General features: G+C 34.7%; 1 protein-coding gene and 1 pseudogene across 2 annotated transcripts; both read right to left on the bottom strand.

Annotated features, from left to right (window-relative positions):
* Positions 1-443: 443 nt before the first annotated feature.
* Positions 444-2,183, bottom strand: LOC131871102 (xyloglucan endotransglucosylase/hydrolase 2-like; annotated as a pseudogene).
* A 12,012-nt stretch (positions 2,184-14,195) lies between these two features.
* LOC131871101 (xyloglucan endotransglucosylase protein 1-like) lies at positions 14,196-15,607 on the bottom strand. Of its 2 annotated transcripts, none has more exons than XM_059215918.1 (4): positions 15,363-15,607; positions 15,163-15,263; positions 14,854-15,047; positions 14,196-14,731 (listed from the first exon to the last, which is right to left on the bottom strand). In XM_059215918.1, the coding sequence occupies exons 1-4, from the start codon at positions 15,523-15,525 to the stop codon at positions 14,365-14,367; spliced, it is 825 nt and encodes a 274-aa protein (XP_059071901.1). In that variant the 5' UTR covers positions 15,526-15,607; the 3' UTR covers positions 14,196-14,364. The 2 variants fall into 2 exon arrangements, with proteins under 2 accessions (XP_059071901.1, XP_059071902.1); XM_059215919.1 differs by having other exon boundaries at positions 15,183-15,263; positions 15,363-15,375.
* Positions 15,608-17,134: the final 1,527 nt, after the last annotated feature.

The following is a 17,134-nucleotide window of genomic DNA, read 5'->3' as shown; positions in this document are numbered from 1 at the left end:
TAACTATGAAACCTATAAAAGATTTTGGGATTTGGTTTTTTATCATTTCTTCTCAAGCTATTCTGTTTAGAAACTTTTAATTTCTAGCCATATGCTTTTCTTTGAATTACCACAGTGTGGTTGTTAATTATATTAAGAGTATTCTAATAAAGAAAGCCAATGCTATTGCTATTTTTTCTTTAAAATATATAAAGACAATATTACAAGCTTGCATTCAAACAAAAACGCTTCCTTAAGAAAAAAAGAAACTGCAGAGTATTAATTATTTTCCATGAAACCAATAATTCTACAATTCTACTAAAGGTAAGAAGCTCAAGAAAGTGACCACATGAATTGAATAAAAAGGATTTAGCTTTGATATTTGTAGGCCCCTTGGTTCTGACTCAAAATGACCCTTACAATTTATCTTTATTTTCTAAACTCAAACATTAATCTAGCTGAAATACAAAAACTTTGACTTTGAGGATTCTTTACAAAGTATGGCAGAAGGTAAGGTATTGGAATTAGCGTTGACTTCCAAATCCATCAATACCCTAGTTAGGAGAGATCTATCTTAACAACATAGACTTGATATAAACTCCTATCGGCCGTACACATTGCACCTTACCCAGGTGCAACCGCTAGTTATATTGAAGCAAATTGTGTGTATTAAGAGATTGGTCTTGTCTAGCATAATTTTTGCATCCCATTTAATTTTGCTAGTTTGATTATTGAATTATTATGTATTAATTTTGGTATTAGAGAATTTCACAGGAGGCGGTCCTCAGTCGGAAGAAATTGAAGCTCCTTAAATGCTAACAGTTGGATGTAATGTCTTTCTAAAATATATAATTAATTGGGTGGGATCGCAATCGTTTAAAGTATAGCCTCTTGGGCTTGTAAATCGGTACAAAAAATGGAGGAATAAAAGAATTTATGTAGGTTGCTTCTTTGAAATCAGTTGGATGCCTGGCGAGTGCATTCAGCAGGAAAGCCCTGTGGAAACCTTTTACTGTCCGAACAGTAATCATAAATCATGTAGTTCTTCCGCACCCATTCAAGTTTCTCCTGCTCGCTCGCCTCCAACGCCTCTGCAGCGTACCATGAATTCACAGAGCAATCAGAAGAGGCGGAGCATGACTCTGCTTTGAAATTTCCATAGGAGGCAACAAAAGGGGATTTGGTCCAGTCGATCTTCACTGCACCGCCTCTGGTTGCCCAATCATCTGCGTTCCACAGGCTTGAATATATTCTCATCGCTTGATTCTTCGGATATGCAACGCCCAAATCCTCGCTGTTCTTGAACACTCTCACCGGAGTTCCATCCACAGAAAACCAGCAGGGAATCAGAAATACACATTAAACTACAATAATGATGTTAAAACTGGAGGGCAAGGCAAAAGAGGACATTCAGTAGCTGATTTGAAGTTGCAGGGACAATATTAACTTACATAATTTGTTGGGGATTCCAGAGCAGGGAGTAAGTGTGGAAGTCTGCCGTGGGGTCGAACCAGAGGTAGAATTGCTGCTCACGGTTGCCTTTGCCTTGTGAGAAAACATTGGTGTGCATAACATAGGGATCTCTAGATAGATTTCACAGGAACTCGAAGTCTATTTCGTCGTGTTTATCCCCTTGTGAGGACAGCTGCACCAGACCATGAACATTTTATGACACCGTACTCATAGACAATAAATACTCAATTCCCTGCTGCTGCCCACTACTGATTTGGGGACTACAATAGAAATATGTATGGAAGAGTAAGAGAGAAACTCACATAGTAAGCAGTGACAGTGCCGGCCGAGTTACCAGCCACCAACTTGATTTGCATATCGATTTTTCCAAAGAGATATTCATTCTTAGATTGGAAACCTGAGCCTGTTTTAGTACAGCAGAGGAGGGGTTCAGGAATCGGCATACTGTTAAAATCATATATATGGAGTAAGAAAAAGAGATGAATATCTTAGCAAGCAAATGAGATGATATACCTGAGGACTGATCGAGAGTGAGCTGCAAGCGTTGGCCATTGTCGAGTATCTTAGCACGATCATTTCCCCATGTGATGTCAAAGTCGTTATAAAAATTTGCAGAAACAAGGTGGGAGGAGGAGAGTACAAGGCTTACCAGGAGGAAACATGGTAACAGATCCATTGGAATATCAGGACAAGAGTAGAAAACGTAGTAGTTGTAATAGTGATGGAGGTATGGAAATGTTGAATGGTGATAAGGAAATTCAAATGAGATTTATATATAGACAGGGTCAGGTAACAATGGAAAGTAGCGAGAAATTTCACAGAGAGTTGTTGAAGTGGATGATTTGGAGCGCGCTTTGTATTTATATTTTATGGTACTCGAGTTTCGCTCCACGCGGAATTCTAGCAAGAAGAAGAGCGTGTTTCTCGCATTGCATACGGCTGGCTTAGCTGTGTGCAATATAAAATAGGTGTATTTCATAATTTGGAAAGCCTAGTCAAAATGATTGTCTTGGATGTTGCCCTCCTGATGTAATGAGATGTTCGTGTGGGCAATGTTTATCCAGTTCCTACGATGCACCGACATCTTATGCATACAATACATGTTACACATCTTATGTATACAATACATGTTGAATATACATATAACTGCATGCCGTGCATCATAGGATCCTATGCATACAATACATGTTACACATCCTATGCATATAATACATTTTACATAGACATATAATTGCATGCAGGTGCATAGTAGGGGTTGGGTAGACAGTACCATTTCCACGTCGGGTCCCTCCGTAGTAATCCAGGCCAAATTTATTTCTTCAGCTAAAAGTGAGGAAAAACAGGTAACATAACGTCAATTTCTTCCCTTATTGCCTCACGATGATGATCAATGGAACTGTTACATGCCAAGAATAATCACCTAAGCTCTAAGGGTCTGAAACATAAAATTCATTATGACGATAAAGGTTCCAAGATCACGTTCACTACTATTCTCACATTGCTAAATAAATTAGCGAGGTAGTCATTAATTCTAGAAAATTTCTGTTCAATTTATCTTTTTTCAAAAAGACTTTTGATAAATGATGTCAGATTTTAGATTTTTATATGTTTAATGTAATTATGAAATTAGGTTTTTTTTAATTGAAATTATAAAATTATTGTCACAATAAATAACTATTTTCATATTTTGTTCTTGCCTTAAATATGTCGGTACTCTCTTAAGTCACATTACTTGACATATATTGCTAGTATAGTTATTATGTATTTCACTTGTCTTGACAATAGTGACACAATTGATTGTTTTTTTAAACACCAAGAAATTGCACCTAATCAAGCCAAATTAAATGCACAACCTAGTGTTTGCTTCCTACAATCAAAGAATTAACCAACACAATGACATTTAGTTAGGTCTACTAGTTTATAAGATCCTTGTGTTATCCTTTCTTGTCTAAAATTTCATTTGCATGTATGTTTATGAGTAGTAATTTCTTTGACATGCATGTGATCATTCTAGAATTCACACATGCCTTAAAGTAGGAGGAAAATGCAATTGTGAAATTTACATAACCCTACCATTTAGATTTACTTTTATCTCCATTTTGAGATAATGCCTTAATAGATTTACATATTGACAAACAAAGTAATCTTATGTGAATTTGGGTTTCTTACATTTTGATTTTACCCATCTATTTGCACAAATTCCTTTTAACTTATCTCCCACCTTATCCACATAAACACATAAATCCTAAAATATTTGTCTAGACTCTACATTATGAATCTATTATGCCTATACATACAAATTTCCCTATCATTCTATTATCCATTTGATTTGACTATATCTATGTCCTAATACATTTCCCAAAAGATGAAGTTGACCCATCAATCATGGATATGACCCATAATTTTTTTAAATTCAATTTCAAAATTTGGCTGAATGTTGCCTATCTTTTCCCCACTATAACTTGAGTAAACAATTATGTACTTGTATTTAAACATATTTAATTGCGCTTATTTTATAAATCATCAAATAACATTGAATACCATTTACATGTATAAAAGAGACATGTTATAAACATTTTGATTAAAGTACCTAAACAGGCCTAGTTTTGCATCACATCACTCTAGAGCATGTACATGGCCAGGGTATATTATTTTTATCTTCTACTTAATCTTTCTCCAAATTGAACTAAGATAATATGTCTCTTCGAAATGCATTGTTATCCCTCCAAAGTTATTTTAGATACCAAGCCGATATTTCGAGTTAAATGGTATAGCACAAAAAGGTAAACCAATTCAAAGAGAAAATCTTCAAATTTAAAAAGATCAAACCCATAGAGAAAAATAAGTGGATATATAGAAGTCCCAAACCCACTGTTTCAACTTAAGGTAGAGTGTAAATCTTGCATAGAGTTAAGGAGTTACATGTATAGGTAAAAGATAGGGGAATGAGCCCAATAATAAATAACATTGTGTCATCTATTAATATATACATGTATTAATATAGTCTACCATTTGAAATAGACACAAAAGTAAAGCAAAATCTCATAGGTGTCTAAACCACATTATTGTCTTTTACCTCCACTCTTATGCGCATGTGAATTCTTGAATGACCATGTATCTTAAAGTATATAGAACACAAACATGTGGGTAACCTATAGATAATAAAAAATCAAAGGATATCATAGGAATCCATATCAACTAATGGACCTTACTAATTCTTTATTATCTAGGTTCATCATTTGACATGCACTTTCCATAGCAAAATACAAAATAAAGGAAAATTATATGTTATGGGGAGCTCATACAAAATAATATGTGTGTGTGTGTGTGTGTGTGTGTGAGAGAGAGAGAGAGAGAGAGAGAGAGAGAGAGAGAGAGAGAGAGAGAGAGAGAGAGAGAGAGAGAGAGAGAGAGAGAGATCATGAAGAGCAATTATATGGAACATGAAAAAGAGAAAGCCTTGAAATAAGATAATGAATGCATCTTTTGAGGACATATTTTTTGTGATGGCACTAGAACAAAGTTTTGATGCAAGAGCATCCCTAGTTCTTGGCAATCTTGCATCAGCCAAAACCAATTTTTTTCAGTTTGTTTCCTGTTTTGCAGTTTCAACATTTCTTTTTGCATTTTCTTGTATTTGCTCACTAGATCTTGCGGAGCTGGTTTTTTCTTCTAGACATGATTATCTCCCTTACCCCACGTCTGTAGGACATTTGGATTTTTTTCCGACAAGTTATCGCTTTCGGATTTTGAGACAGTTTTTAAGCTTAGAACATCAGAACTGTTTGGACCTATTATGCTATTAGCGAATCTTGCAAATCCTTTCCGTAGCTTGTAGAGCTTTACTTCATTGTACCAACGTTCCTTGGCATGTGATTGACCTTGCCTTTGGTTTGCACTTCATTCTTTGGATTCTTCAAAGGATTTTCTTTGGTGGAGGTTGACCTGGTGGTTTTACACATTTCATTTTGTTCATTGGCATTTGATTCTTCTTGGGCCAACATGGATCCCTCTAGATCATATAAATCAATGTAATATAGCTTGTAGAATCAAGTCTTTAGAAATAGAAGATCTATCTTGAGATTAAGAGGTCCAGAGTTGGCCAATACTGTAATTGGAATATGCATGTGTTCAGGCTAGGGATCCAAATCTTGTAGCCCGCATGTCACCGATAAATTGTAATTGGTTTTCATGATACAATTCAAATAGTTATGCAGTGCGTCTATCATCTTATCTTGTTTCCATTGTGTTTTACTTCTATTGCACAGTCCAGATTGATATCTTTGAGGTCCCTCCTAACCATGACTGCACCAAGTTTATATTAACAAAATTTTGGTGTCCTAATTTAATTAGATATTCTAATAAATATACACACAAATGTTATATTTGGTATAGAATTAGTAATCCAACTATAAAGGATGAAATACAATTTCAACTAATATTGAGTGTGTCCCCATTTGAAAAATGGGCCATTAATTTCATAGGAACAATTAATCCTCCTACTCAAAATACCTATACAATTTTCACTATAGCTGATATTTAATATATATTACCTAGTGGTTAAAAGTAGAATTGACAAATAATTGCACCATTTAATATTTATAACATTTATTAAATATGCAACCATCATTTCATGGTATAGATGTGTCACGAACCCTATTTTTCCATAATTATTTAATTAGGAAAATAATGTTTATTTTTCGCTAGAGAGAACACAAAGTAGAGGGTGCCAAGGGAGAAAACCATCATGGCTAGCGTGGCATATTGAGATGACTATGTTTTCAATTTGGCTAGCAAAATTCTTGATAAGGATTTGTATTTTTGACAATGGATGAACTACTGAAGGAATACTACCAATTGAACTAGAAGGACCTTGACCTCATGTAGGATAACTTTACTAGAGAGGACACAAAATAGAGTCAGCCATGGGAGCAAGCCATCGTGGCTAGGGTTTCAACCCTTAAATTTCAAACCGTTGAAGAACCGCACTATGGCCTTCATGAAATCCAATAAATTAAAACAAATTATGATTGCTCATGAGGGCAGCCTTCTTGTTTGATAGTGCCCTCTATCATCTGGTTTTTAAACAACCAGAGTGAAAGTAAGGCACCAATTCTTGCATAACAAAACCAATAATAGCTGTACCAGTACCTGTGTCCCTGCCCCCAGCTAGGCAAAATTTGACTAAGGAAATCCTACCCCAAGAACTGACATGGAAAGTGTACTGTGTCTTTACTTTTAAGGTCAAAATGGAACAAGAAATGTGAATCTCTCCTTGTGGGCCTTTGAGGCAAGAAGCCTTCTATTGATCTTTAAACAGAAATCCTCTCAGGCAAATACAGATGAGCAAGAGGTGGTACTGGCAAAGGTAAAGACTATTGAAGAAGAGGTTGTCGAGGCAAAGCATACTTAATCAGCACAATGATGTACAAGAAGATATGGTGGTGGATTAACAGACGATGGACATTGAGGATGATGTGGCAACAGGGCCCAGCACAAACTTGGGCTGAAATCACCAGGATGACCTCAATGAAAACAAATGGTTGGCTTAAGGACCCACCTCATCATGGACTCCTCTTGTTTTGTTTTGTTTTGTTTTTAGTGCATAAGAAGTTTCTTTGTCTGTGCTTGGATTCGCTTTTGTATAATCTTGTTGTAAAAGTATATCTACCATTTTAAGTTCAGCTATCAAATAGTATAATATTTGACAGTTTGATTCCGGCATTGCAGCTCAGACACATGTCAAGGCTTTTAAAGCCATAGGTACACTTAAAGGTGAGGATCCCTGAAAAAGATCTTCAATTATCTATCCAAAAAAAAAATTGAGTACAATAACCTAACAGAATAGTAACCTTCACTACGGGCCAAATGTTGAATTATGGATGTTGGAAGCCATAAAAGCAAAAAACTTTTATCAGAAAATTAAGTGACTCACCCAATACTGGGGTACAGTACTATTATTAACTATTTAGGTGTAAATTTTTATTTCCAAGTAAACCGGTTCAAGTACTAAGGGCAATTGGTATGGCATTTAAGCTTTAAGATTAAGAACGATTACCTAAAAACCCTAAAAACTGATTGAATGTTAAAGCATGAACTGTGGGTGCCTTAAAACCTTTAATCAAAAAAGTGTGAGTACCTAACCAAACACCATGGTTGGTATTTGATGTAAATCTAAATTTACAAAACAAAATCGAGTACCAAGGAAAATTGATATGACATTTGAGCTTTAAGATTAAGGACAATAAACAGTGGTGTCCATATACATGATATTATGCCTGACTGAGAAAATCTAAAATATATAATTAAGGACAAAAACTTTATAACCTTAACGTACTTATCAAATGTCATATCACAAACTATGGGAGCTTTAAAAAGTGCATCATCCAGCACTACAGTAATGGCATTTGGTGTAAACTTACAATTGCAATTAAACCAATTTGAGTCCTGAGGACAATTGATATGGCATCTAAACTTTAAGATTAAGGAGAATAACCTAATGACCTTAAATACTGACAAGATGTTACGTTATGGACCTTGGAAGCCACAAAAATCTTGATTCATAATATTCTAAGTGCCTCGCCCAATATTCTGGTGTAAATTTGCATTCTAAACCGATTGGAGTACTGGGCAACTGATATGTGACTTCAGCTTTAGGATTAAGAAAGATAACCTAATAGCCCTCAATTATAGACTTGGACAGCAAAAACTTATTCTTAAAATTGTAAGTGCCTCATGCAACTGTTGTATGCATTTTAGACTAAATCTTAAAATTGCAATCAAACTGACTTGATTACTAACAGCAACTGATATGACATTGGAGCATTCAGATAAGGGACAATAACCTAATAACCTTAGAATACTAACCAAATGGTAAATGATGGACTGTGGAAACCTTGAAATTCGTAATAAATAAAAAAATTGCAAGTGCTTCACCCCAACATGGTGTATGGTGTTTTAGTGTATGTTAAATTTACAAGCAGTTGCTATTTTGGTGTAAATTTCCATTTACAACTAACCCAAGTCTAGAACAGAGAACAAATGACGAGAAATTTGAACTCTAAGCTTAAGGACAATGACCTAAAACCCTTATATACCGATGAAATGTTGAATTATGGACTGTGGAAGCACTCTTAATCAAAGAACTCGTTAAATGTCTCACCCAAACATTGAACGGTATTTTGGTGTAAATTTCAATTTACAAGAAAACCGGTTCTAGAACCGACGACATTTGATACTTTGGTGTAGGTAAACAGATTCGAGTATCAAGGAAAACTGAAACAACATTTAAACTTTAAGATTGAGCTTGATAACCTAATAGCATTAAATACTAATCCAATGTGCCTGATGCACATGCGGGCTGAAATGGTAAAAACGAAACGATAAGAAAAACTTACTCCATGGAAAAGCAGGTCCATGAGGGGAGAATCATAAACCGACTGAATCTGTGGCCTTGTCCAGTCATATCTTGGGCCATTTGTGACGGCTTTCTCTGCCTCAATGCTAGCTGCAGATGAAAAATTTAACAATGGAGAAAAAGAAGAAGAAGTATTATTATTAGCGCATGCAATTGTTGATGTCTGAAGTCGTGGACTGGAACTTCAGAATTGCCTTTATCAGAGCCATTATCTTTTATTTTCTGCTGCAACTGCCGGCAGCCCCGAGGATCGATCCGTTGACCTGCAGAAAAAAAAGAGTAAAAGAGAAAACGAAGAGCTCCTGTTTTCCGGAGCTCCCGAAGTAGTGTAATGAGAGGCTAAATGTCATTAAATCCCTGTTCGGAGAGTTTGTAATTTGTTTGTACTGAGAGAAATCTGCATTTGTTGTTATTTGATTGTACCTTTTGTTTGTACTGAGAGAAATCTGCATTTGTTGTTATTTGATTGTACCTAGTGTTGTCGTGTTTTGTTTAGCTGCGAATTGTGTGGGGGTGGTAGATGAGCTTTCCCAATGACCATGAATTCAATTCCTTAATTTGTTGAGGGGTCGATGGAAAGGATGTGTCTGCATGGAGGTAGATTGACATTACATTATGGAATGTAAGATATATGAGAATATTCGGTATAATTATATAAATATGTTATAAGTTAGCTTTTTAATGATTTAGTTTGAATAGGAGAAAAGATGGAAAAACTTGATAAAGTTATGTGACAAAATTTACAATAGAAGAAGTAAAATCAACAAAAAGTTAGAAATCAACAAGAAATCAATGGTGGGGTTGTCATGTGTTTTGGATGGTTTCAATTTCAATCTTTGATTTCTATAGATTGGTTGGTTTCATGAATGTCAATAAAAACTTTCATGTCAATGTCTTTAAAGACGACAAATCTAATTGAGATCTATATCATGTCAATGTCCTTCAAGACAACAAAGGGAAAATAAATAACACTTTAGATTAATTAAATTAATTAATTTAGATATATTAAAATGAATATATGAAAATAAATAAGTGTATTTATTTGAAAATTTAATGTAGGTATGTTGTGATGGATGTTTAGAGGTGATTCGTTCATGTGAAGAAAAATTAAGCTTAATCAAATGAATGCCTTAGAATCTAGAGGATTATTATAAGTTTGTTTAGTTCACTTCTACAATTGTAGAAACAATCTTTGTGATTGTGCATTTTAACTTAGCCCACAACTTTCAACTTTAGTATATAGATTTCAACTCTACCAACTTCTTATATATGTTTTTAAAGTTTGTTTTGGTGTTTGTGATTTGTATTAGCCAATTAATGGTGTTTAGGAACACATTTGGGGAGTTTGCTAGGCAATAATTTATTCTCTTTTTGTCACACCCCTAGTAACACTAATTTAATGGCTTTTAATAAATATGGAAGACAAGAAGGCATGCATAGTATGCCCTGCATGTCGGTGTAAGCAAATAATGCAGTAATGATGCTCTATGATACTAAATATAGAAGTAGGAATGAGATCTCTTATGTGTCTTCAAATGGATTAGGGATAGTCCTTAAATACAACTATGCAAGGTGCAACTAAAATGTTTCATACATTAATTCAACACACAACAATTACTTTGGAAGGTATCGATGCAAGTCTATTTTTAAACTTAAATTTTGAATTTATGCTTCCTTTTTGTAAATCACATGATTGACCTAGGTCAATCTTGCAAATTATGGATTTGAACTTAAGTGGAGGATGGGTGAATGAAGGTTAGGGAATGGGAACTAGGAGCGAGTGTAGATGGAATCAAGTAAGGATGAAGTTATATGAGAAGTTTTATGTATAAATCATGTCACATTGACACTAGTCATTGCATATATTTAATAATTAAGTCACAATAAGCCCAAAATAAATGGAAAATGTGCATGTATGCAATTTTCACCATTATATTTTGTCCTAACTTTGACTTGCATATGAACTACTATTAATATTCTTGTCAAAGTAAGAAAACTAATAGATATGAAAGAAAATATCTCAACCTAGAAAATGATACGGATATGGATATCAATACCACTTTTGGTACATCCACCTTGTGATGAGTGTTTCGTCTTAGAAAACTAGAAAAAATAAAAAACTTAATGAGGAGCATTTGATAAGTATTTAAAATAGGTATGCGTTATCTATGACCAAAAGAAAGAAGCGAGAAGATTGCAATATTATACAACCTAGGTCAAAAGAATTAATAAGTATTGTTTGGAGTAACAAAAGCAATGTGATACCATATGAAATGGCCTTAATTGTACATTGGCTACTACAACCATACTCATGAAAGGAATGTTACTAACCTTATATTCCCCCCCTTAAAAAATTTGCACGCAAATAATCCAATAAACTTGGAAGAAAGGAGAAAAGATATGTAAATGAGGTAAGCCTTGAAAGTTGCAAAAATCATAATAAAATAAATAATGATAGGAACATGGTATCCCGAATTTGGTTCATAAATCAAGTGAAAGTAATAATGAATGTTAGGTCTAGTAAATAAGTGTGAGATGACATCATGATAAGCATGTATAAAGTGTACAATCATCATTAGCATGTTAAAATAAGATATAACCATGGTTAGGATAAACATGTGGTAGTCATAAGATATAATCATAGGATAAACCATGGTTAGCAAAAACATGTGATAGTCATAAGATATAACCATAACAAGAATAAAGGAAAACATGATCATCACAAGAAAAGATCATGTGACTGAAAATATACAACCAAGCATACTAATTGGTGGTAGATGTCATCATGAGAAGTATATAGATAATATAATTTGTAAACATACCATCATCAATATAGAAATATGTTGAATGTTATAGAGGATATATTCTCCAAGTGAGAGATATGCAATACAACATATGAAAATAAGCTAATGTATTTGGGTTGAGCATGGATACTCCAAGATTCAAATATGTGATTATCATCAATCAAATTATTGTCATCTTGATTATGTTCTTTGTAAACACCCTCTAGCAAGTGGCTTTCATTGTAATAGGAAAGTGTTTCCCTAGTAAAGATTGTTGAAATAGGTACAATGTATGCTTTATCTTTCTTTACATAATGTTCTTGTCTTTTTGGATGTGACTCCATTGTAGTTTATTTTTTATTATCAATGGAATTTTGTTTTGGAACGCATCTAGTAGAGTATTTAGAAGATGAAGCAATCAAGTTGTTAAATATTAATCTATTTTCTTTCCTGGAGGATAAGCATGAAATCTTCCTTTCTTTTCTTTTTGTGAAGGATGAGAAATGAAATCTTCTTATTTGTCTTCATGTGAAGGGTAAGAATTAAATTTTTTTTTTTTTTCTTCTCTTGTAATTGCATGTGAGAAATAAGGACATTCATTTTCCTCAAGAGGCTCATCAATATCAAAATTTTCTCTCTTAGGAAGGGTTCCAAATGCAATTTATTTTAGGCCTCACCTCTTGTTGTCATATAACTCATCATTGATTCTTCAGTTCTCATCAAAATGTATAGTATTTAATTCATGTTTTTTTTTCCTGAGCACTTATAAAAAAGCTTGTTAGAAGTCTCTATATGTGTATGTGTATGTGTATGTGTATGTGTATGTGTATGTGTATGTGTATGTGTATGTGTGTGCGCATGTGTGTTCATGTGTGTTCATCATCATCATCATCATCATCATCATCATCATCATCATTGACTAAATTAGGGATTAGGGTTTTTGTCTTTAGCATGTTAAAATGAAGAACAATGATGCTCACAATGACAAGGCTAATGAGGTGAAGAGAGAGATTGAGGACTGGGGCTAATGCATTTGACATATCAAAACGATGAACACCAAATATTAAAAAAGAAACAAACAACAAGATTAAGAAAACAAAAACCAAAAAGGACCAAGACAAGAACAAACAAGAAAGGGGAATAAAAAATATGGGGAGTGGGGAACTCCCCCCCCCATCCCTCCACCCCACTTTGTCAAGGAAAGAACAAAATAATGTTTGGATGCAAGATACAACAATTATATTCTTCTCACATCACCATCCTCTAGCTTGGCTGAACACTTCTCTCTACACGTGTTTTTAAACATCCAATAATAACCTTACAAGGTGTTATAGAAGGAGACCTCACTTTTTATTTCCCTCTTTTGGGATCTTCCACTGACATTCCAATATAAGTGCTATTGAATAGAAACTATTCCCCAACACATATGCATTAAAAATATGTATTTTAAATCTACGTTTTCCTCCAATAAATGGCATTACAAATCCTCACAATGTCGTATCTTATTCACACTTGAATCTAGCATTAAAAACTTCTCTTCTAATAGCATTCTTTATTCTTTTAAAAACTTTATGTTTTCACGATTATTTTGGATTGGCAACACTATCTTATGTGATATTTCACCAAATTAGTTGACACTCATCTATTCCCCGCTTTCTTTTAATAACTGAAACTTTTATTTGATTTTTTTGAAATAGAATTTGATAATTAACAATAACAATTAAAAGGTTGGAGATTAAAAACAAATTCTTCAATTACCCAACCAAGAAATTAAACAATCAAATTAGAGCTTGATTATGCGAAACTAAACGTCAAAAAGATTTTAAATTGCCTTCTATCATAGCTTTTGATCGAACGAACATCTTCTCATGAAAACTAATCACATTATATGAAAATTTTGTTATTTTTTTCAATTTTGACTTAATTGAAATCTATGAACACATACACACATACATATGCACATATACTTGTTGACATATATGTATATGTGCACATAACATATATTGTACACGTATATGTAAAATGACATTTCATTAACTCTTGTCCAATATGAATGTTATTGAACTATTACCTAACACATATCGCATTAAAAAATTCTATTTTAAATTGACAATTTTCCTCTAATAAATGAGATTAGAAATCTTTATATATCATATCTTATTTACACTAAAAATCTTAACATTAAAAATTAAAAACTTCTAGATGAATTATGAATTGTGTGTTCTTTTTAAGTAGGTAATAGTAGAAGAGAGAATCCAAATAGTTTTGGATCCTTTGTGCATCTCAATCTCCTAAGCTATCTCCTAATTAGCTTATTGAATGTTCACCGAAATTTTATCGTAAACAAGATTATGAGTATCAAAGATGTAGATATAATAGTTACACTTTGCTGAACTGTCCAAAAGCACACTTAAAAAAGAACCGTTCAAAACTTAGGGTGATTGTTCTTTTGATGACTTAAAATTAAAGTTAAAAGGAAAAGATCATTACTAACTACAGGTATAAAAAAGCACGGTTGAAAGAAATTTGAAACTCTTTGGAAATGCTAAAAAATGAATATTGAGATACATATTCAATTGACCGGGATCTAATAGTTACAAGTATAGCCTCTTGGGCTTGAAAATCGCTACAAAAAATGAATGAATAAAAGAATTGAATTAATGGATTTGGTGAAACTAGTTGTATCTCAATCCTTCGAACTCAGTCGAATGCCTAGCGAGTGCATTCAGCAGGGAAGCCCTGTGGAAACCTTTTACTGTCCGAACAGTAATTGTAAATCATGTAGTTTTCGCGCACCCATTCAAGTTTCTGCTGCTCACTCGACTCCAACGCCTCTGCACCATACCATGAATTCACAGAGCAATCAGAGGAGGCAGAGCATGTCTCTGCTTTGAAATTTCCATAAGATGCCACAAATGGAGATTTGCTCCAGTCGATCTTCACTGCACCGCCTCTGGTTGCCCAATTGTCTGCGTTCCACAGGCTTGAGTATATTCTCATCGCTTGATTCTTCGGATATGCAACGCCCAAATCTTCGCTGTTCTTGAACACTCTCACTGGAGTTCCATCCACAGAAAACCTGCACAATATCAGAAATACACATTATCAACTACAAAAATGATCTTAAAAGTAGAGGGCCAGGCCCGAGAGGACATTCAATAGCTGATTTGAAGTTGCAGGGATTATATTAACGTTACTTACATAATTTGTTGGGGATTCCAGAGCAGGGAGTAAGTGTGGAAGTCTGCTGTTGGGTCGAACCAAAGGTAGAATTGCTGCTCCCGACCGCCTTTTCCTTGTGAGAAAACATTGGTGTGCATAATATAGGGATCTCCAGACAGATTTCCCAGGAACTCGAAGTCTATTTCATTGTGTTTATCCCCTTGTGACGAGAGCTGCAGCAGATCATCACCATTTTATTAGACCATACTCAACTTCCCACAACAATACTACTAGTACTACCCACTACTCATTTCAGGAGTGCAGAGTGAATCGAAGGGGCAAACTTACATAGTATGCAGTAACAGTACCGGCGGAGTTACCAGGCACCAGCTTGATTTGCATATCAATCTTGCCAAATAGATATTCATTCTTGGATTGGAACCCTGAACCTGTTTTCATACAGCAGAGGCAGAGGAGATAAGGATCCATTCAACATACCGTAAAAATCATATATATATATATATGCAGTAAACATATGAGATAAATACCTGAGGACTGATCGAGAGTAAGCTGCAAGCGTTGGCCATTGTCAAGTATCTTAGCCTGATCATTTCCCCATGTGATATCGAAGTCATTGTAAAAATTTGCAGAGACAAGGTGGGAGAATGCAAGTGCAAGGCTTAAGAGGAGAGCACATAGAATGAGGTCCATTGAAACTGAAGACAAGAATGCAAACCGTATGAGTATTGATAGAGGTAAAGATGATGTGAATGTTGGATTGCAGAAGGAAATCGATGGAATTTATATACATAGGCAGGGTCAGGTAAGAAATGGAAAGTAGCAAGAAATTTCACCTAGAGTTGTTAAAGTGGATGAGTTAGTGCGCGCTTTGTATTTACAGCGAGTAAAGGTTTTGGGATTTGTTGCACTCGGAGATCCAGCTGGAAGAGTGTAGTGTTGAGTACAGGTAGCATAGCTGTGTACATTATGCAACAGCTGGCGTAGGTGTGCGGATTATGAAAGAGGAGTTGTATTCCATAAGTGTGGGTGCAGTTCCGAGGCTACTTAAAATGTAGTTTCTTGGATGTCGACATCTCACCTGTCCACAAAGCGGTCAAACGCCACATACCGCGTGTTTTTTTTAATATTCTTCAAACATGTGAGGAGGACGCTGGTATACTTATTGGAATAGTATTTAATTGTAACGGTAGATTTTGTATACCAATGTCTCTCTTTTTTTTTGAAGAATGGTTTAATAATTGATAGAATATTATATTTAGCTGATAGGTTCTCTGTTTGGGCTTTTGTCCATCAAAGTGTCAGTGTTCTGGTAATTATCGGACTTCCGACATCTTTTCGACCACTCTTCATTTTCAGAGAATGACATGTTTTTGTTTGGGTAGTCACTTGATTTTATGTGTTTTATCATTTATTATCTAGCAGTGAAACTGTACGACTCCAACAGTTTGACAGTGACATTTATGTCGATTGGTGGTGTTTGTTAATATCTTAGGGTTCAGTGAAAGAAATTATGTGATTGTGCAAATTCTTTAGTTACTACCTGAAATTTGTCGTCCTACTTGCTTGGGTGTGTCTTCCTGGCGACAAGTAGTTCAATCATAAGCAACTCAAACCCTAGATGTTTTGCCACGTTCAAGGGTTGTGTGGTTGTTTGTTGGAGAATGTATCTATGCAGACTGTCAGGTATGCCTGCTTCAAACCCTATCCCGAAGATTGTAGGTTATTGGGTTTCTTTTTATTTTGGTTTGGTGGTGTTTTTGAACTCTAAGGATTCTAGCATGTTGGCATTTTGTTAACGGAAATCGGATTTAGGGTGAACTATTTTAGCCCCTTTATCCATCGCCATGAGGAGAAACAACGAATGCAAGAGATAAAAAGAGAAGTCTGGGTCAAGAGTGACAAAAAACAAAAATTTTCACAAAGTGATTCTTCCAACTTTGAGCAGAGCCGTACATCAGGGGAACATGGGCACTTTTGGAGATTCGTATGTTTGCTTGAAACCCTACCTTGTAGATTTGTCGGTTGTTGGGTTTCTTTGTGTTTCATTTCTTTGTTGTTCTTGCAAGTAGGGTTTTATTTTCTAAATCAATGAAATATTCGATTTAAACATTGGTTTGCTTTCTCTATTTTGTCATTTTCCCCACGAAACAACTATATAGAAAAGGGTCGCAGAGATAGATCCAAGTGTGCATGGCTTGTTTTGGGTATGGTGATTTTAATTGTTGGATCGCCTTGAATAGAGAGGCCTCCAAGTTTGGTTGTTGTGTTGAACCTGTAGTCTCTTTTGTTTCTGTTAGAA

This window comes from Cryptomeria japonica, unplaced genomic scaffold (genome assembly GCF_030272615.1).
Source record: "Cryptomeria japonica unplaced genomic scaffold, Sugi_1.0 HiC_scaffold_370, whole genome shotgun sequence".
NCBI classification, from domain to species: Eukaryota; Viridiplantae; Streptophyta; class Pinopsida; order Cupressales; family Cupressaceae; genus Cryptomeria; species Cryptomeria japonica.
This window is presented reverse-complemented; position numbering and strand designations above follow the sequence as displayed.